This window comes from Aquila chrysaetos, chromosome 18 (assembly GCF_900496995.4).
Source record: "Aquila chrysaetos chrysaetos chromosome 18, bAquChr1.4, whole genome shotgun sequence".
NCBI lineage: Eukaryota > Metazoa > Chordata > Aves > Accipitriformes > Accipitridae > Aquila > Aquila chrysaetos.
Window position 1 is genome coordinate 22,251,807 of NC_044021.1, and position 21,543 is coordinate 22,273,349.

General features: G+C 42.6%; 1 protein-coding gene across 4 annotated transcripts in view; it reads right to left on the minus strand.

Annotated features, from left to right (window-relative positions):
* MBOAT1 (membrane bound O-acyltransferase domain containing 1) overlaps window positions 1–21,543 on the minus strand; it is a 58,775-nt gene that overhangs the window by 17,305 nt on the left and 19,927 nt on the right. For 3 of the 4 annotated variants that reach the window (XR_005930819.1, XM_030041983.2, XM_041118323.1), the window contains exons 2-7: window positions 17,330–17,475; window positions 16,686–16,763; window positions 12,273–12,368; window positions 9,503–9,514; window positions 3,053–3,108; window positions 770–824 (exon numbers count right to left, since the gene is read on the minus strand). Coding sequence is in view for 3 of the 4 variants with exons in the window: in XM_030041983.2 (XP_029897843.1) it covers window positions 770–824; window positions 3,053–3,108; window positions 9,503–9,514; window positions 12,273–12,368; window positions 16,686–16,763; window positions 17,330–17,475 (443 nt within the window). In the remaining variant the exon portion in view is untranslated. The remainder of the gene's footprint in view (window positions 1–769; window positions 825–3,052; window positions 3,109–9,502; window positions 9,515–12,272; window positions 12,369–16,685; window positions 16,764–17,329; window positions 17,476–21,543) is intronic. The other variant, XM_030041984.2, reaches the window with a different exon arrangement.

The window sequence follows — 21,543 nt, forward strand, 5'->3', positions numbered from 1 at the left end:
AAAAAAAAAATTCACCTGTGTCCTGCGCTTGTATTGAAAGATAAAATAGAAAAAATAAAAAGCACTCAAACATGATCAACATGCTAGCTCCCTCTGAAGAATGAGAAGACTAGTCACATAACATGAAAGGCTAGGAGTATTAACATTACCGAGGGAGATAGGAAAAATAAAATTTCAGCCTCCAAAAATTATGGCAAAGAAAAGCAGTACTTGAAGTGTCAGAGTCAAACCAAAATGGATTTTTACTATGCAGTGGTTTGCTGACAGAGGACTATTCTACTTGGAAAAACAACATATCACAGATAGGATGAAGACAACAGCCAAAAAGTCCATATAGTACAGTCTTAGCCTGAATGTAAAAGAGTTGTGATTCAGCAAAAACTAGTTTTGTTGCATGTGGAGTATGTATCTAAGTCAGTGAGATGTTGCCAAGTACTTCAGTGCTTTACTGACCGGCACAGGGTGATAAAGGCCAAAGTCCTGGATTGAAGAAATAAGGAAGACAGCAAAGAAGCTATGTTTGTGTAAGGAGGGCACTGACAGCAGCATTACAAAAGCAAAACTCCTCAAGCCAATAGAAAAAGCAGGTAGGACTTTTGGCTTATCACAGACTGGGAAGAAGCAGGGAACATTTTCATGGCCGGGCCACTAAGTTGGTCCTGACATTGCCAAGGGGAAAAAAACCCAACCAAACAAAAAACCCAAACCCAAACCCTAAACTTCTTTGGATGAAATTAAACACAAATCACTAGGGGAATTAAATTCTTACTTTACAGCAAGCCGATTTTGCTCAGCAGTGAGTTCCTCAGCTTGTCGTCCTATTCCTAGAGAGACAAAAGTCACATTAGATCTTCCCAAAAGCCAAACAGTGAAAGCTATCCCCAAAGCCTTATGTTTGCATCCCACAGATAGCTTTCTAAAGCCATAAGCTTCAAGATTTCTTTGTCACAGGTGGTAGTAATACAGTTCAATTCCTAACTTCTAGGTCAAGTATATTCATGTTCTACACCACCTCTTTACCCGGTTCCTTACCTCCTTCCCCCTTTCCCACCCTTGCTACGCTGCCAGGAAGAGCAGCCGTGGTATTCCCACACACCCAACGCAACTCGCAATGCCACCGACGGGCAGCGGCCCCCAGCAGCCTCTACTAACAGTCCTGGGCTGGAAAAAACCTCTGTTCCCAGAAGCTGCTGGCTCATTTAAGCACAAGCCTCCCGCTGGCTCCTCGGTGAGAAATGGAGCATTTCACAGCAGGAGGAGTGGGCAGTGGAAGAGAAACGGGCTCCTGGGGAACAGAAGCTCCACTGGTGTGAACAAGCAGCCTGGCTGCCTGCTGCTGGAGCAAGCCTAAACACACACATGGGTAATGGTCTGGAATTGTACAAGGACCAGGCTGGAAGGGCGACCTCCTGTTGGGTGCACAAGACCTTTGGGGCCAGAGGTAGAGCACAGACTCGCCGTCCCGGGAAAACTACGGAGAAATCTTGTACGGTGGCCAGTGCGTAAACAGATGTTGCTCATAGCAAATAGCTCAAAACCTTCACTCGGAAGCTGTAGCTGCGCATCCTGTGAGGAATCCCACTGGCTTCAGCGGAACAGCTCACCATGGGATGAGTCACAGCACTGGATGCTGAGCAATGCATATATACGGCTTCACAAGATCAGGGGCTTGGCATCAATTAACACTACTGTTCTAAACGGACTGGCCATAATTACCAACACACACACGCAAGACCCATTTCCTAAAAAGACTGCTGATAAGCTGCTCATTTCTCTCTCCACTATTTCAGTTTGTAAATACTGGGAGGGCACGAGTTCCAGGGAGACAATTAAGCACTTAATTACTTAAAGGGCTGGGTATTTTGTTTGTCTGTTTCCATTTATGGGCAGCTGTGTTAAATTTTTACAAATAGAAATTTGTCACTGATGCTTGAACTGCAAGCTGCCTCCATTTGATCAACTGCCCTGTATATGGGTGTTCACAATGTAATGAGCCTTTTCCACCATCATTAATCTGCAGGATTTCTGGTTTGCTTAAAATGCTCCTGCCTCTGCTGTTACCTTTTCCTTTCTGTCTGTTCATTTACCTTCAAAATGGTAGGTGTGCATCTAGGCTGCACACCACTGTGGCACGCAGCGATACCTGAGCTGGCTAGCTTAAATAACAGAAGCAGAGAAGCCTCAGCAACATGAATGTCAACGACAAGGTTAATTAGCCAAGCTTCAAGCTGCACCCATTATAGCCAGCTAAAAGCATTAGGCCCACTTGTGTAAACTTGGCTTGCGAACAATGCCAGACCCTGCAGTCCGTGGTGTGGCCATCACCTAAATCCTAGATCGTAACAACTCTATAGCAGGCTACTTATTTAGTCACCCACAGCTTATAACGCAACAGGCCTTGGACCATCAGAAATTCACACTGCAACATCAGCAGACATGAGCAATAACGGTACTGATGACAACTGACATTTCTAGCCTTTGCACTGTACTAGACACAGGCATTTTACTGGGAAATAATAGTGTTCTTTGTCACAGCACAGCACAAGACTGAAGACAATGTTATTTTGCTTGCAACTACGCTTCTCCCTGCGCTGGGAAAATGCTATTGAATTCCATCTCTCAAATCATGGAGTATATTACCATCAAATATATCAGTGATAGCATATTTTTGTTACATTAACATTAATGACTGAACCTATGTATCAAAACACAAACTCTTGATATTTAAGAATCAAGAACAGCTTCAGAGAGCTTAATGGAAATGCACTGTAGCAGCTAAACAGCAGATACTGGTACTAGCTAAAATCCAAATTGGGCCCCAAGGAAGAAGAGCACCCGAAGGGGAAACCAGTTGTCTTCATTACTGCAAAGACAGTTTCATCCTAGAGAACTGATCAAAACTTGAAGTTTCTCATTTTCTTCCTCAAAGCATTTTTCTTCTTCATTTGGAGCAACTCACTGAACTACATTTACCAGCTCCGTAACCCAACCACAGAATGTGCTGGAATAAAAAGGCTGTCTTCAGGACATGGGAAAAGATTCCTTTTCTTACCATCATGTAACTGGCATGCAAGTGTTGTGATCTTCTGTGTAATTATCATCAGCGGACTGTAACAACGACAGAAACAACAGTTACATGTCTTGTAATACAAATTATTCCCAACTTTCTTACTGAATGTCTTTATCCCTTTAAAAGGCATAACTGTGGAACTGTGGAAAACATCCAATTAAAACTGAAGGAGGAACTCAGGCATAAGACAATTGTCTGAGTTCAAAACAACCCCACAGTAACTTGCACTGGAATTTTTAATTGCTAAGTGCGCACAAAGCCTTATTTTATGTCTCCCCATCCTGCAGCAGTGCAAATTGTAATTCAGGAGAAATTGCACCACTAGGAAATACCAGCTTCTGCAGTCCACTGGGCTTCCTTTCAGGCAAAGACCAAATTCAAGCCCCATACGATGCAACGCTCTAATACAGCAGTGCTGTTGTAACATAACTCTGGCTCTTCTTACTGTTACTCTCGTATTGTCTGTCTCCTCAGTGCCCTAAAAAAATGTCAACTCTGCAAATACACATGCTTATTTCCCCACATGAATAGCCCTATCAATTAGGACTGCGTGCAAATACCAAAATAGCTATCAGCACAGCAGTTTCCCACTTGCTTCTCAGCCACGCAACTGCCTTCTGGACAGCCTGTCCAAGATGTACCATCCAACTGGAAGCGTTTGGGCATGTGGGATCTGGAGCCTCCCAAAAAACATGAGCTAGCTGTACCTGAGCCGTGCTTACAGGCTACAACCGCCCAGCAGCTTTGGGGCCAACCAAACAAGCAGCGCAGGAATAGCCACTACGTTCAGTAGGGGCTACTTATACTTCCAGTAGCCAGCTTTACAGAGCTTCTCAGCACTGTAGGCAAATGTGAGCTGCTGCAGCTAAGGAATAGAAAAAAGGCAAAACTCAGCTTGGTGGCATCAGGAGCTGGTCCCCAGGAGGGTAAAGGACACGGCCGGGAGCGTTCAGAGGTACGCAAGAAGAAAGATGGAGGGAAAACCATGGGGAGAACTACCCAGTCCCAAATAGGCTGGAGGACTAATCGTGGTCCGTACACAGCTTCTGAGGGCTGTGGAGCCCTAAACACAAAACCCGGCGCCGAACACCTGCAATCTGGAAGGACCCATGGCAGGAGAAGCGAGGGACGAGCACCTGCTAACGGTGCCTCTCCCCATCATCTCTGCCGCTGGGGACACCAGCACAGGGTGCCCAGACCTCACACCGCCTACGACACCTTCACGACCGCAATAGCCAGGGCGTTGTAAAGGGTGATAAGGATACGTCGTTATTTTAAAAGCACTAATTATGATGGTTATACGTAAAACCAGTTCCACAGAAGACATTTGTCTTCGCTGAGGATTAATACAATGCATCGTTTCTCGATTTGATGATGAATTACCAACATAAACTGTACAGAGGTTTCTGCTTGAACACAAATGTCTTCAACATGGAAATAAAAAACCCAAGTTTGTGTACATGCTGTTTACAGAGTTTGACCGGTATATGGAACTTTTTAAAGAGATGTAGATGATTACTCCATTTTAAATATTGTAATATATTTTCTGGAATTCAATGAAAGAAATAAAGCTGAAGGCTATTTTTTTTAGTTCAAGCACTGTATTTTCTCCACCCATTTCTCAAGGTAAGGAAAAAAAAAAAAAAAGCAAAAGTTATATTCAGTGATACCTCTACCTAAAATTACAGTCAAATACTCATGTTCTGCAGAGATTTTCAAGAGATTCTGAATCATCCTCGACTAAACTGACCTACTGGTTACAATCAAATGTAAATTCAATGGCTAAGATAAAGTATTTGCAATCTGATTATCCCACTATGATAAATCAAACTAATTTTCAAGATAATTCATATGCTGAGCATGGTAAACAAGAATACTGGAAAAAGACATTCTTTCATCGTAAGTGGTCTTTTTTTTTTTTTTTTTTAAATACTAAATATGGCTGATCTTTTTCAAGAGTCTACATGTAATTCTGCGTGGGTAGAGTAATTTGCATTTTCTACCCAAAACCAGAGAACATGCAGTATCAGCCAATTTCTTAATCAGAAAAAATTTTCATCATTCCAGCAGTCTCTACTTGAAACGTCAGTAAAAAAGCTTGCACATAAAATCCATAACAAGCTTAAATATACACAGATCTGGAATACAATTTTAACACAAGGGTTTGCACAGCAGCTCCCCTTGGGTCACCCAGACCCCTGATTGCAGCTAAGGGATGGACGAATTCAGCAATGACTTTTCAACCTTCCAGGCAGCTCCAATATTGTGAAATAGTCATTCTAATTTTTATTCCAATTCATCTTTCAAGAAAAGTTATTTATAAGCTATTGTCACCATTATCTTCAACATCCTATTTCTCAAAGTACATTTTCCGATTCAGACAAAATTTAGCTTTGCTTTCAAAGATACACAAATCCCAATCCTTTAAGCGTACGAAAAAGCTGATTTTTTTTTAATCCTTAAGAGAGACAGAGGCTGTCAGTGAACCAGCAGTTCTACTGCAACAAACACAGATTTTCTTTTGTCAGTGCTTGACCTTTTAGCTTTATGGATGAACGCTAACACTTGTTTCAAATTGGTTCAATTTGTTGCATGTGTTTCTTACAGCAAGGACTTTATGCCAATATTGAAGTGGGTAACTTTAAACCTCAGGCACAGAGCCAAAACCGTATGCCTTTAAGTGCCTAAATTTAGACACTTGTCTTAGAAAATTGGGCCCCCCCCCACTGTAAGCCAGAGAGAACCAAAATGCAAACAATCCTGATGTGCTGATTAACTGAGGGAAGCAGAAGTGCAGCCTGCACTACAGTCGTACAACATATAAACACAGAAGAGAGAGTGATTCTCTTCATCTATATTAGGAATTCATCGCTTCATTGACGGCACGTTGTAACCAGGCAGAACAAGTCAGCCTCTCCTAGCTTTAATCAGAAAAGATGGATGGTCTGCCTCCCTCAAATCCCAACTCCGGAGGAGACAAGCGAGCACAGAAGATGCTGCTGGCTCCGTGGGTGGGAGGGAGACCCACAGAGGGCATCTGAGATACCTTCGGTTCTCTCTCCTGCCATCATCGTATTGCATATCGACGTATCTCTTCTATACCCTACTCGGGAAGGTGGAAGCCTGCTGTATAGTGGCAACGGCATGACACCCTCTAAATCTTTCACAAGATCAGTATCAGATGTCATTAAATGCTTCACGCAAAGGGTAAGCAAGGTTTCAGGTGAACAGGGAGCATCTTCCACCCATCTACCATTCCCCCACTGACTTGATCTCACTGGGGGACGAAGCCTTCGCTGTAGGAAAGGGCAGAGCACAACAAAACTGCAGCAGTACTGGAGCATTCCCTTCTTTTGGCATCCCTTTGGGGTGCGGAGGTCCCCCACCTTCTGTACACCCACGCCTGTCTCCACTCCTCCCTGGGCACTCACCCAATCTCACCTCATCACACTCACACAGAGCAAGTCTAAGAATGTTTTTGTTTCTTCAGAATGAAAAATAGTCCTTTCCCTCATATTTGCAGAGCAATGCATGAGGATGCAAGTCTTGAAACAACATTAAAAATTACATAAGAAAAATACATTTAATTTAGGGGGAAAAATAGTATCATCATTTCCTAAAAACACATGTGAGTTTTGATTATTAAAACTTGGCAATACCAGAGTATTCAATTGTCATTTCTATTCAGCCTTTCAGAAAGGCTCTAATTTTAAACAGCAAAAACATTGAGTAAGTTGATACATAAAATACAGCATCATATCACAGAGTCAACTGTTTCCAACATGATAATGGTTTTAAACCTTAGACTCTACTGGAAAAAGTCAGTAGTGTTACAAACAAGAAGGGGAGTTAGCAAAACTGTAAAACTTCTAATAACTTTTCTCCCAAATTTTGAGACATGCAGAGGTTATTGGAGTGGACCAAATTATTAGGTTGAATTTAAAAAGAAAATCTACCTACTACACTTGCATTTACAGATGAAGCATGAAGACCTGCCCCTAGGGAGGAAGCATTTGAAATAAAACACATTTAAGAAGACTAAACGAATTGAACGTGATCATATTTGAACAGCTTCCAGTCACTTTGCAGCCACATGCAGAATGGTGATTCCACATCCTCTCCTCTTCATCTGTCCTACCAAGCACTACAGTTAAAAACTAGCACAGAAACACAGAATTTGATTTAACTGTGGTGTGACTTCCCCCCCGCAATATTTTATATATTGGCCAAGAGTTTAATCTCAGGTTGTAGCTGCATTGTACCTCCTACACACAAACCATAGTGGCCAACTTTTAATTAAAAAAAAAAAAAAAAATTCAAGAAGTTGTCCCAGGAAGTCAGTATAAAATAGGAAATTTTAACAAATAAAAAAAAACCCTAAACTGTCTTTACCTTACGTTAGATGCCTTGAAAAATAACACAAGACAAAGATGCAACACTTCACAGAGAATGCTCAATAGATGGATTTACCCTTCTAATTAAACCTTCCAAATGAAAACTTACCAGTTAATGTCATTTTTAAACACGGCTTGCCCCGACATAATAAATTTGCCCAGAAGCACAAGCCAGTGGGACTAAAGATGTCCGCATCAGTTGTAGCCTGCTGTGGGGATCCTCCCCATATCACAGGCTGACTTCTGCACTGAGCAAGCTTTGGTGCTTACAAGAGAAAAGACATTTTCCAAGCAGAGTCCGCCTGACCTTAGGTAATCCCGTGGAGGAGTCTGGCACACGCTCACTAGAAATAGTTTCCACTGACCTGATTTCACTAAGAGAGGAGGTGGAGTCAAAAGGCTCATTGCAGACAAGACTCCAAAACAGCAAACCTTTATTTCAGGTTTATCTCTTTAGCCCTGAAGCCACGAGGAGAAGTTCACACAGTCACACTCTGCTACGACCTTAACTGTGCTGCCGAGGGCATCGCCAAGCCAGGGCCACCACCGGCAGCGGGCTCTCGCTTCTGCTTTCGACAGCAAAATGAAGAAGTGCTGAAGCACACAGAGGAAAAAATACTTCACTGAACACGCTCATGCCTCCAAAGCAACTTCCAATTTGCTTCATGTGGTTTTTTGGTGAAAGCTCCCCAAAAGCGTTTCTTATGCTTTCATGATAGAAGCATTTCACTGAAGAGAGTATTGACTTCTGGAGAAGTGTCTGGGGAGGTACTAGATGCGTGGAGCTCTCTAGTAGCGACTGCCTGCTTGAATTTTGGCTCATTTCCACACTGCAGCTCTTGCAGGACTTCTGTGTAAGCAATGGTAAGCGATCTCAGTGCAGCTTCAAGCGGACAAACGCCCAGCGGAGCAGCCAAGCAGCGAGCGGGCACGGAAAACTGCCCGCCCGACCTGTCCTTCCTCACCCTGCACCTGCGCTGCCGTACTGCCTCCGGGGACTCGCTGCCGACCAAAGTTACCCACGTGCTGCCAACAACGTCTTGCGCTTCACGATAAAATAAAAATAACCGACTGAACTCACAGGACCAGTTAGTGTTTCTGCATTGGGTTTTGACGTGGTAACGGAATACATCCATGCTTGTTTCCATCAGCAAATGTATTTCCTCTGTAAAGACCGGCTGTTGTACCTTTGTTCCTTTCTTTTGTGGTTGATACTAAGCCACTGAGAGGGGGAAAACCAGCAAAAAAGCACTAGCCTCCCAACAAAAATTCACTGCCTGAAGTGACACTTGTTACTAAAGTCTCTGCTTATATGGCTTTTCAAGAGGGCTCTTTCAACGACCATCCCTTCCTAAGCAGTTTGCTGAGAATGCTGCTGCTATTCTGCATTTGGGACAGAGCGAACACAGAAAGATGTCCATTCCTTCTGGAGAACGATGTCCACCAAAACACTCATGTACGAGGTAGAGATTTGACATCTGTAAGGAGGAAAGCTGCTCGAGTCTCCCTGATAATTCAGCTCTGGTCTCTCTAAGACCAACAGAAGACTGAAAGCAATGCCAGTGCGTGTAGTGATTTTCACAGACTGAGTTTCTTTTCTGCAAGGAATGGCACCAAGAAACTCACATATGCACAATCATTCCCTGACACTCAGCAAGTGAGCTGCAATATTAGGAAATTTTGCTCAGGCACTGCAAGAATTCAAGGAGGACACCAAAAACTTCTATGGTCTTAATCAAGCAAAGGATTAAAGCAGACACAACTTCATACAGATGAGGAGCAACTCTGAATTCTGTCCAGATGATCATATGCATATGGCATTTGTTCATCTAGCTTGCTTGATTGAAACCATATCTATTACTAGTTTCCAAAAATCCCAATCAAGATCCCCTGATTTATTTTAAACTAATTTCTCCCTAAAGCCATAATATTACTATACTTGGTCTGAGCCTGTGACACAAAGGAAAAAAAACTCAACCCCAAACTGTATGTTAGTATTACCATTTTTATAAAGTTGTATAGAAACTAGGCAACTTACCAGCATAATCCTCTTAGCATAAAGAAGAAGAAATGAGAGAGAAAAAGAGAAAGAAAGAGTTAGGATTTAGTTTTCCTAGGTACAATGTATAAATGCCATGGCAAACCAAGCAAAATAAAATATGCATGTTTCTCTCAAAGACTGACTTGAATTAAGGGGGGAGCACAGCATTCAGTTATTTTACAATTAGTGTTCAAAAATGAATAGTTTTCTTTGAGAAAGTAGTCAAAAGAAAACTCTTAAACTATGTCACCACATTTTTGTGAAATAATATAAATGAAAGAACTTTGATAAAATATATATAAATTTTTTAAAACGTAATTAAAGTGTAGCACACTGGAACTGGTTTTCATTAAAACATGGCACTTTTTTTTAAAAAAAAAAAAAAGGGAGTTTTCATCTAAGTACTATGCAATACATGAAAAACTCTTAAATCAAGAAATTGCTGCAAGCAGCTTAAGTAGTTTTGATTGTGGGAGTCAGTGACCAAACCTACCTTTTGCATGATTTAGAAGAATTAACTATTCACCAGTAAGGAACAAGTTTCCTTACCACTTAACCTTGAAGTGATGAGTCACAGTTTGATTTTCCAGGTTACTTAAGACATGACTCAAAAGTTACCTTGTCTGCTCCATCTCTACCTGCATTTTACAAGCTGCATTCTCAAAATGGGGGGACTCCAAACAAACAGCACAATCCTTACTAAAGAACCAAAAAAATAATATTTGCAAGCACACATCAAAAGGGTTATGCACGCAAGCTGTTAAGTGCACAAAGCAGGTCAAGAGAGCGAACGAGGTATGTCGGCTTTCAGCACCAACACTGGGAAACGCTCATTTAACATCTGGCTGGTCACTTTGGGGAGCTGACATTGGAAAGTTGACGGCACTAGAACTGCCATGCAATAGATGTGGAAGCATCAAACATGGGAGAACAAGCAAGAGGAGGGTCAGTTGCTGCTCATACATGGTAGAACTGTGGTAGGGGGTGTATTTTATCTCTCTGGGTCATCACATCTGTTTAGGTATGTGTGTAAAGCCTCAGTGGGCACATATTATTTACAGCTGAGGAAAACAGGTTTTAAGACAGATTTATGAAGCTGACCTGGGTTTCAGCACTTTGGATTGCAAGTTTTTATTAATACCACTACAACATTTTTATTTATTCTTAGTTTTTAAAATATACCATGAAGATGTTGTTCATATCCAAACTGCATTTTCCAGTTGTTTACTACTTCGCGGTTTTATGTTTGACTGAAGTTTAGGAATTCGTTTATATCTTGAAGCATCAGGACAAAAATCAAACAACAAAGTTCAAGTATTATTCTTTCAGTACCATTATCATCCTCAAGCTCATCATTAGGCAGGAGTAGCTCCTTTTTCATCAAGAGAGAAGAAAATGCTACATAGTCTATAATTTAACCAACTACCACTCCTCTTCTTCCACCCCCAGTCTCAGCTGGATCTTTATTACACGTCTTCAGAGCGAGCCAGCTAACACACCTCACAGTGCATTTCTGAATGCACTATTCAGAAAAGCATGCTCTTTCGCATTTCTGTCTCATACACACACAGAGCTATAGTATTCCAATCCCATTTATAGGCTTCTTGCTATGTCATGCTCTTTCAGGACATGCTTTTTTTTGTGTATTAAAAGAACCACAGAAAAAATTATAGAACTAAATTTCTCTAAATATAAGAGATCCCTTTTTTACCCCCTCCTCTAATTAAAAAAACCCTCAAAAGTCTCAGAGGAACTTCCCCTCCCACCCCCTGCAATTTAATTAAATGCTTAAACCCACCACCTCACACAGAGACACATGCACACACACAGCAAAAACCTTCGGTTTCCTACTCTATGCCTATAAGACGACAGAGGCTTGGAATAGACATCTACAACTCACTGTGCCAGTTTGCAGAAGTTTTTCATAGTATGTTACTAATGACTCCGTATTCAGACATTCAGTTAAACAAGTGGAATACAGATTAGCACATCATTTTTAAATCATGCAAAAGCATGCCCTCCTCTCATAAACAAAATATATAGGGTTAGCTGTCTGTATTTTTGCAAAGCATCCTCTACTGCTTCAGTGAAATCAGAGACTACAGTATATATGAAAAACACTGTTCCACAGAAATGCATGGCATATAAAAAGTTGTGCTATTTAAACAGCAGCCACAATCTGGCCCCCTGAGAGAACCCGCAAGACCGGCGCCGACAGCGAAAGCTGATCTCGTGTCTCTCTGCCCCGCTTACCCACCCACCCACCCACCCACGTCCCAGCTCCCCCAGGCACTCACCCCTGCCCGAGTCCTCCCCTCCCACCCGCTGGAGAGCCTGGGGTGGGAAACACCTTCCCATTTGGGGCATCAAGGTAAATCAGAAAGGGGGAAAGGACGACCCGGAGCCGATGGCTGTGCCTAGTAAGGTGGGAGGAGAGCAGCCCACCCCACCTCTGGGCACAGACCACCAGGGACCAGAGCACCAGCCGCGCCACTTGCCAGAGCTGCTCGAGGTGGAAGTCTAGCTAACCAAGCTCTACCTTCCTAACTAGATAGTGCCTAGCAAGAAGACAGCAGAAACAATGAGGCAATGCAAAAATCACATAGTGTTTATTCCTTCCTAAAAAAAAAAAAAAAAAAAAAAAAAAAATAATCTTAAGGGAAACAAAATCGCAGGTGCTCCCCAGATAACATAAAAATTATTCTTAAAATGTACTAAATTTAACTAATACTAATTGACACAGGACCCAGCTTGCAGACTCACTCACCCGGAAAAATCTGTAGTGAGAATACCATAATGAAATATGTATATTCGGCTTATGTGGCACAACGTGAGGTATCCCATAGCTACGACAAAGGAGTACCTAAAAACATAACATACAGAACACAGTTACCAACACAAGTACCAACAAGAACTAGAATCACTCAAATTGGGTTTGGGCTTGCTTAGGAGTGGAGTTTGATTTTCGCAAATTAGGTTGTTAACAAGTCTGAAGCTATATTACAAGATCTGGCAGAAATTTTCAAAGAGGACTGATGGTTTTGTGTACCCAGCTGAAACATTACGGAGGTGTCTCCTCATGAGGGGGGTGGGAAAAAAGAAAAGAAGAAATAGGATCACTTCAAGTTGGGCATTTCAATTTCAGTGTTCCCACCCTCACATATTAATTTGAAATTGCTGTCTGACTCAAGTATTTGAAACCAGATGATACTGTAAATGCGTCACTGAAGTTATCCATTGCCTTTTTTTATCTGTAAATGTTCTTTATTTAGATGTACAACTCTTCCTCAGATCTACCAGAAACTAAAACATTTCAAGTTTAAGATATTTCCTCTCTTCTGATTTTGTGTAAAGGCAGATACTGACACGTAGCCTAATCTTTTCAGCTCTAAATGCTGAAAGATGCCCCTTTCCAGAAGAAGCATTCCTTAAACAGAGCTTGACAACTTCACTTGGTTTTTCAAGATGATCACAAAATTATGTTAGGCAGGACGATAGCATGACTCTTTCTATCTGAAGAGTTGGACTGTCTGAGGGCTGGAGGCATTGCAGTATCTAGGTGGGGCAGATGCAGCCTTTCCTACAACTAACTTCTCCCTGTATTTACCCGAGCAAGAAAGAGGATACTGGGGAGGTAAGAAGCAGATGGATATTTGGAAATAAGACTGACAAATGAAGCAAACTAGACAGTGCAACAGAGAGCTGGGACACCAGAATGGAAGGCTTGCATCACATGGACAGGCCAGGACCAAGCCTACTGCTGACCCCCACATCAGGAGAAAATAGTCACGTGGAGGAGAAGATGCAAAACTCTACAGAGGAACAAGACTGCGGCTTTAAAAGAAATGAGTTTTTCCTCCCTGGGGACTAACAAACTGCAGTGTGAGTGACAGTGATGGATGGCAAGGCAACCTGCAGGTCATTTGGCCCACAGCAAACAGCTGGATGAAAGGCAGACTGAGGGGACATGACAGCTTCTTCAGGAGATTCAGAGCAGAATTTATCTTATTTTATCTGGGTCAGGCATCCAGTCCAGCCTCAGCGAGGCCCTTGGGCTCCCTCTCATCAACAGAAAATGGAAAGCATCCCTCCAAAGGCAAGTCACCCAGCTCAGACATGTAACGGTGATAGATCATAGAATGGTTTGGGTTGGAAGGGACATTAAAGATCATCTAGTTCCAACCCCAGTACCATAGGCAGGGAGACCTTCCACTAGACCCAGTTGCTCAAAGCCCCATCCAACCTGGCCTTGAACACTTCCAGGGATGGGGCATCCACAGCCTCTCTGGGCAACCTGTGCCAGTGCCTCACCACCCTCACAGTAAAGAACTTCCTTACATCTAACCTAAATCTACCCTCTTCCAGTTTAAAGCCATTACCCCCTGTCCTATCACTACATGCCCTTCTAAAAAGTCCCTCTCCGGCTTTCCTGTCGACCCCCTTTAGGTACTGGAAGGCTGCTATAGGGTCTCCCTGGAGCCTTCTCTTCTCCAGGCTGAACAACCCCAACTCTCTCAGCCTGTCTTCATAGGAGAGGTTCTCCAGCCCCCGATCATCTTCATGGCCCTCCTCTGGACCCGCTCCAACAGGTCCATGTCCTTCTGATGTTGGGGGCCCCAGAGCTGAATGCAGTACTGCAGGTGGGGTATCTTGAGCGTGGAGTAGAGGGGCAGAATCCCCTCCCTCGACCTGCTGGTCACGCTTCTTTTGATGCAGCCCAGGATGCCGTTGGCTTTCTGGGCTGTGAGCACACATTGCCGGGTCATGTTGAGCTTCTCGTCAACCAACACCCCCAAGTCCTTCTCCTCAGGGCTGCTCTCAATCCACTCATCGCCCAGCCTGTATCTGTGTTTGGGATTGCCCCCACCCAGGTGCAGGACCTTGCGCTTGGCCTTGTTGAACAGGTGGGATGAAGCATCTAAAATAGGCCTCAATGCTTAATTAATTGTAAAGCACCTAGATTGAAAGGGGGGCAAGCAGGGGCAGATATACTGAATTGTTGCTGCAGCTGGGAACATTTCTGATGGTGGATTAATTTGTCCATCTATAGGCCTTGAAGGCTGGAAGCCTCACCAGAGAGCAAACTAGCAGAAAATAACCAGGGGAAGGAGCATGCAGGTTAAACTATGTAGTTTCTTTATTCCATTTGTTCACTTCCACTTGTGTTTTGGGGGGAAAAAAAGCCAAGTTTTGCATCCCCACTATGAAGCATCCAGTGCTCTTACAGGCCCTCTGAATGTACAGGTCCAGCCCTTAAACTGGCATTTTTCAAGCTTATTCTCAAGCAGCTTGAATACACTATTATTTTGCCAAAATTAATAATATGGATGTACTTTGAGTCACACTGCTATGGGTAGTGGAATACAGTAGAAAAGTCCTAACCCAATCCTCCCAGCCTTCCTAAGGTTTTTCAGCATGTTGGACTGCTATTTCGCATTGACTCAAATCAACGCATGGCTATCTCGCAGCAGTGGGCGACATTATATTAACCAGCTTAATTTGTGTTGCAGTGTACAGCTATTTTTTCCATTGTGACTAATTGGCTGAACAGTAAGAGTGAGGGGGTTTCCAGCTGAAACTGTGCCCATTTCCCTACCACCACCACCTCCACTTCTCTAGGAAGACGTAAGTGTATTGGATGATTCCCTCTGTAGACTTGGTTCCTCTGATCCACAATGAATAACTCCTGCATTTCCCCCAAGTGATGCGCAGGGACAATGACCAGGAGACAAGTAATACACGTTCTTAGCACCTTTTCCTTCTGGTCTCTGGATGGCATTTCTTTCATTAACATTGTCCAATTACTTTTTTTTTTTTTTAAATTATTCATTACCTCTGGACTTCTGGGCTTTGCACTCAGTGAGGGGGTGAAAAAAAGCTCCTTGATTAATATCTGTCTTGCTGGTGCAAAATGCTAGTGACTGCTATAGACAAGCCTGTCACGGTTCACATTTCTAAACAGTCCTAGACAAATCATAAGTAATGGTTCCCATTTGGATATTAGAGAGGGGTCGCCTCAGGAAGAGATAAAGAAGAAGCAGAGATGATTATCTGAGCATTAGACCCTCAGACAGCCCTGGCCCTGAAGACAAACAAATAAAGGGTTTCTGCTGCCCAGCCCAGCCTGATGGGGATGTGAGCATTCAGCAGCAGCTATGGAAACAGCCGCACAGAGACAGAAATCACCTGTAACACGCCTAAATCAAACCACAGTATTAACCATATGCTGTTACAGAAGCCAGCACAAAAGTGGGAAGAATGGCCAGCTCATCCTTCTAGCCTGCTATAAAGTAGCAGTTTTACAACTAAGAATTCCTAATTATGATCGCTAAGAAAAAAAACAAGTCCACCGACACAATTTTAAAAACTCCCACGTGCTGACCTCTAACAGAGAGTATGGTACCCTCATGAGCAGGCTCAGTGACCGAGCAGAGAAGTTCTTCCATATGAACTTTCTCTTACTCAGTGAAAGAAGCAGATGTAACTACCACGTAGTTTCCGTTTTCGTAGGAAAGTGCTTTTTGTCTTTTGGCCAGGTAGGCGCTCATTTGATAAAGCACCTTTAGGAGTCTTAGGTATCTTCCTTCCTCTGAGACATGTGTATAGGGAAAAGAAAGATCCCATGGTCAAAAATTTCTCATGATGATGCTGCAAGCTTCTGCTTCAAAGTAGTGACATTTCTGGTACTTTCTACTTTTTTAAGCTCAAAGCCTAGTACCAAATGCAAGACTTAATTTTGTATATCACTAAGTTAAGCTGCCACAGTGACCTTATTTGAACTACCTAACTCAAGAATAAATGGAAAATACCTAAAGGCCAAACAGCAAGGGGGAAAACACATTAAAAAGGATTGTCAAAGGCGATCCTCAAGGACACCAGACCAAGGAGAATATGACTTCATTATGCTTAGGAAACCAGAGGTTTGGGCAAAAGTTTTTAAGCCCGCAAAAGCTGCCTTTCGAGGCCAGCAATTTCATAGGAAAATGCAATATATCAATGCAAAAACCACAAATTGAGATTACAGCTGCTTCTGTAACTGAATGAACAAAGCTCCTGCAAGTAACTGGGAAAGAAAGGCAGGAAAAAAGTGAGGGTGGTCCTAAAAAACCCCTATGCTTCTCCATGAAAGGGGAGAAGTTGTCAGAGGGGCAGCTCCAGTCTTGCAACCACATAAGCTCACCTGTGGATGTTGGGAATACTCGCCATATTCATAATGCCATAGTTCATCATCACCAGGACAAAAAGATGAATGGAATACCTTGAAGACAACAAAGTGAGTATTTAGATAATTTCTACGTGACCTGGAGGGGCTGGCAGTTCAGAGCGAGGGAATAATTTTCCATGCAAATGAAATAAATGCGATGTCATATCAGGGTATCAGTAAACAGGGATTATCACAATGACATCCTTATAGCCTGATCATCCAACATAGATTAATACTTATTGACAAGATACTGTCAATGTGTTTGTTTCATTCAGAGAAAAAGCAGCCTAGCTCAAAGTGCACATTCAAACTAGACACATCTTTTCCAGAAGAGGTATCTTCACAGCAGACTGGTGTGGCTTTAACTTCCAGAACAGACATCACAGATTAAATACTTCACTTACAAATACTTTCATGGCTCATTTTACTTTGAGGGTTTGGCATGGTTATGCTGGTTAGGTTTTTTTGGTTTTGGTTTGGTTTTTTTGTTTTTGTTTTTTTTTTTTTTAGGATAACACAGAATGTGCCTTAAGACTAAAAAGATGTAATTCAGAAAAGCTGATATGAATTTTAAAAATATTTTTACCCAAGCCTTGTCTACATGGTGACTAAATACTCACCACCCAAAGCAGAAGACAGCAAAGTATATTCCAAAGAGGGTGGCAAATGCATGGCGAACAGCAGAGCTGGCATGACCGGGACCCAAGTAAATACGAAACCAAAACGCAGCCAAAAGTGCAAACAGTTGACAGGCTACAAAATTGATCTGTAAAAGACAAACAAAACAAAAAGTGGTTGTGATTCTTTGGGGGGGGGGGGGGAGGGGGAAGAAGTTTCTCCATTCTCAGAACAACAAAGAGTAGAGCCAAGAAAAGGGAGGAAAAAAGTGAGAGCAATGAGTCTTTTGTTTTCTTAGCATTCTCACTTGTGAGCCCAAGCGGTAACTTTCCTTGGCCAACGCCGGAAGGGATTAAACAAGCATGTAGCCACCCAAAAACTCAGACAAGCGGGCTCCAGCTCCCCGAGGTACAGGCGGGCTCTGGGCAGCCGGCACGCCAGCCCAACGCGCGTGCGGGGGACGTCACCCCCTCTCCGTCCTCCCGGTGGGAGGCAGAGGCCGGGAAGCAGACTGGGACTCTGAAGCATTGCCCCGGTGCCTGACTTCCTCCACAAACCCCAAAACACGGGCAAGATCAACAATCCTGATGTGACGCTGTTTCACAAGCAATAACTGGACAGCCACCTTGGCCGAAATGCTTCACTCTGCAGCATCCTCCAAGGAGGCCTTTCAACTTACCACTTTTTTGCAGCTCGAAAGTGCAAAGAAAACAACTGTGCTCTACCATCACACAGACAGCTAAAGGAAAATGCTTCTCAAATGTTCTTTGGCTACTGCGTGTCTCTATAGAGCATGGGAAGCGGTCTGGCCCCATTGTAAGGAGGTAGCAATGGCAGCGGGAGCACAAGACAGGTATATGCAGAGGGCAAGCAGTCCATGACTAGCAGCTATTCCTATCAGACACAGGGACAAGCAAAAGCTTCAGTGTCCTCAGAGCAAAACCGACACCAAGCTGCCTTCTTCAAGTCACCGTCTCTTTGACAGCCTCAGCAAAAATCCCAGAAGCCAGAGGAACAACAGAGCTCAGGAGCTGTCTCTAACAGACCAATATACCATTAGGATGCAACATCCATAAGACCAACCTGGACCCTAGACAGCTGGAGTTAAATTCATTTATTCAGCTGCAGCCTTTTTTTTTCCTTTTTTTTTTTTTTTTTTTTTTTTAAAAAAATTCACCCTGAGCTCTCTAGCAGCAAGTCATCCTAGACTGAGCAAAACTAAATAGGCTGCAACGTCGAAGCAATCACTTGGATTAGAGGATTATCCAAAGCTATCGGTTCAGGACAGGATGATACATCTCACTCGGAAATGCTCTGACATGCTGGCTGTCCAGAGGTGGTTGGATTCATCCAGGCTTCTTGCCAAAAACATTTACAATGTGTTTAACAAGACACTACAGCCCCAAACTGCTTTTATTCTGATGGACTATATCCAACATGGTGCTGTTCAAGCAAATGCTTTTATTAAAGGTTTGTTGGCTATGTTGCTGTAGTTCCTTTATTTCAGTGACACAGGCAGCCATGCGATAGAATAATGCAATAATTTAAATACTTAGATATGCTGAATTTTAGTTCTTTGGAGCAGAGACAATATCAATTTATTTCTTGTTCATGTAAGCACCCAGCATTTATAACGGACGGTATCATAGAACTATACCCAAAAGCAAGTAATTAGCAAAGTCTTATTATGACAATACTTTACACTGCATTTAAATAAGATGATTCTTATTTTCTGTGCAAGATTTAAAAAGTAAGAGAACAGAATTGCACTGGTCTCACAAAACCCAGCTGCTGTAGTACAAATTCCAAACTCTCATCTGGTCTATTACCACACAGTTAACACTCAAACCACCAACTCCTCCCTCCCCTCCTTCCACAGCCGGAGGTACCGCAGAAACCCCCAAGACTGATGGATGCCAATTCATCAATGACAATTCGGTGAACCTTAATCCCACTTCAGCCTGCTCCCACTTAGGGTCATACTAGTACATCCAGTGCAGCTCAACTTGGTGGCATGCAGAGCCCCTCTGATTCAGTAAAAAGAAGGAAAGTGCAGAGACTCCAAGAAAACTGATGTGGCTGATTGTTTAAAAGTCAATACCCCCTTCTGTGCAGCATCACTCACGGAAGATTTACACCAGTAAAAACCATCAAGATAAGCAAGCATTTGCTTTTTACTTTCATCCAGTTCTTGTATGTTCAGTTTGAGGTGTTAAAGATGCTGGGACTTCAGAGGTTCGCATACACAGCAAAATGGAAGTGCAAGATCCCACGGCGGACACACCTGTAATAGCATTTACATAGCTAAGGCAGGTAACCACAGCAGCAGCAGAAAGCAAGCAAGCAGAGACTTCATTACGAGCTAACATATGGTATAGGACAGCCCAGTAACCTTGCATACATATGGTGTTGCTTGCCTACACTATCAATTCCTCTAAACAAGTTACCTGTGCTACTTGGATTAAAGTTAGCACTGGTACAGAACCGTGCCACTACCACATCTTCATTTTGTTGTGCAAATTAACCAAGACAATTTCTTCTCTGCACTGTTTTTGTAGGAGTAGGGGTAAATCCTTGTACCTGTATAAAAGCAAAACTACATGCTAGCTTTAAGTTTCAATCAGCTTTCAATTTGTAAGGGTTGTTTCTGCAGACCAGCCAAGCATCATAGATCCCGTGTACTCAGCAAGCAATAATCTCAGAATACTAGTTTTGATTTACCCTTTCTGTACTGAATTAAGCTAGGAAGTACCTTAGAGAGGAATGGCTACACACCATTAAAGGTTACAGATACGATTCAAAAATCTAAAGATTAACCTTCCTTTTCAGGATCTGTAAATGACAGTGATGGTGTCAAAGAGGCACAAACACACATCAGGATTCCAGAGTCTCACTTGAACATTACGTTGCCTGCTACAATAGCATAAAGGAAGTGAGAAAGCTGCACCTAATGCATTGCTTGGGACATTGACTCCCAGATACAAAAAAATACCATCTGAAATGCAGAAAGAGAAGACTTTTGCTCACTGGCTGAGAACATTCATACCTTTGCCCTCCCTTCTGAACTGCAACCACCATAGCTCTTCAGCAGTTTTCCAGGTTCCTTTCCCCCATGGCCATGTTTTTCTCACAGACAGTACTGCCTCTAAATGCAACAGGCTGCATTTGTTTTACTTTGTCTACCATTAGAGCTTTCAGTTTGGTTTTTTTTTCTGTGTGTATATTTACATAAACACATACACATTACAAACAACATTATCAGTTTTAAAGGATTCATCAGCAGAGCGGTTGGGAGAGGGATACCAGTGAACAAGAAAGCCAGGTAAATACAACAATTACTGATAAAAACTTTCTGCCATCCATGAGGTAGTTGGTACCTGCTGGACAAAACCATTGGGGAATAGTATTGGAGAATACTTCTTGTATCTGTCTACCTATAAGCCTGCACTTAGAATCTGAATGCACCAAGATGACTTCTGACTTCTGTGGGGTTCAGTCCGTAGATCACACTGAGCTGTGCAGAGCTCACTGCACCGTCTAGCACATAGTCTACTGCAAGACTGACTTTTAGAGGTGCTAAGCAATTGCAGAATACTTCTGCAGATGAATCCTTTCTGAGTTTACTTGAGCCAAAACTGCAAGCATGAATAAACCAGGACAAATCTTTTCTTAACTATAACCTGCCACAACAAGAGGAGGGAGGCTGTCTGTTTCTTGGGTTTGGGGAATGTAAGAGAAATGTCAAGGCACCAGTAAAACTCCTTTCCAAGTGCTGAGAAAACTTGTTCTGCCTGGCAGGCTGAACTCCATATTTAAAACTGGGCACTAACTTTGGTACTAGACCACATCTGGTCTGTTCTCCACAAAGTAACAGATGGATATGATAGCTTTTCATATGACTACCACCTCTACTTAGTTATTTATATGTAACATTTTAAACATATGCAGCATTCACGTGCATACACACAAAGACTGTCAGTTCACCTGACAGTGACTTTACTGCATTCCATTTAACATGAATTTCATTCTTCACTCTACATATTTAAGGTACCTAAGTAAAAAGATCCCTAAGATTTTAAGAAATGTTGCACTGCATCACAAGTGAAGTAACAGTCACACTTTCCTCCCTTTCCCTTCCCAAAGAGGAAAGGGTTCATATTATTCCTTTTTGGCTCTTTCCACTGTTGCTAAAAACACTTTGTAAACAGTAAATTGA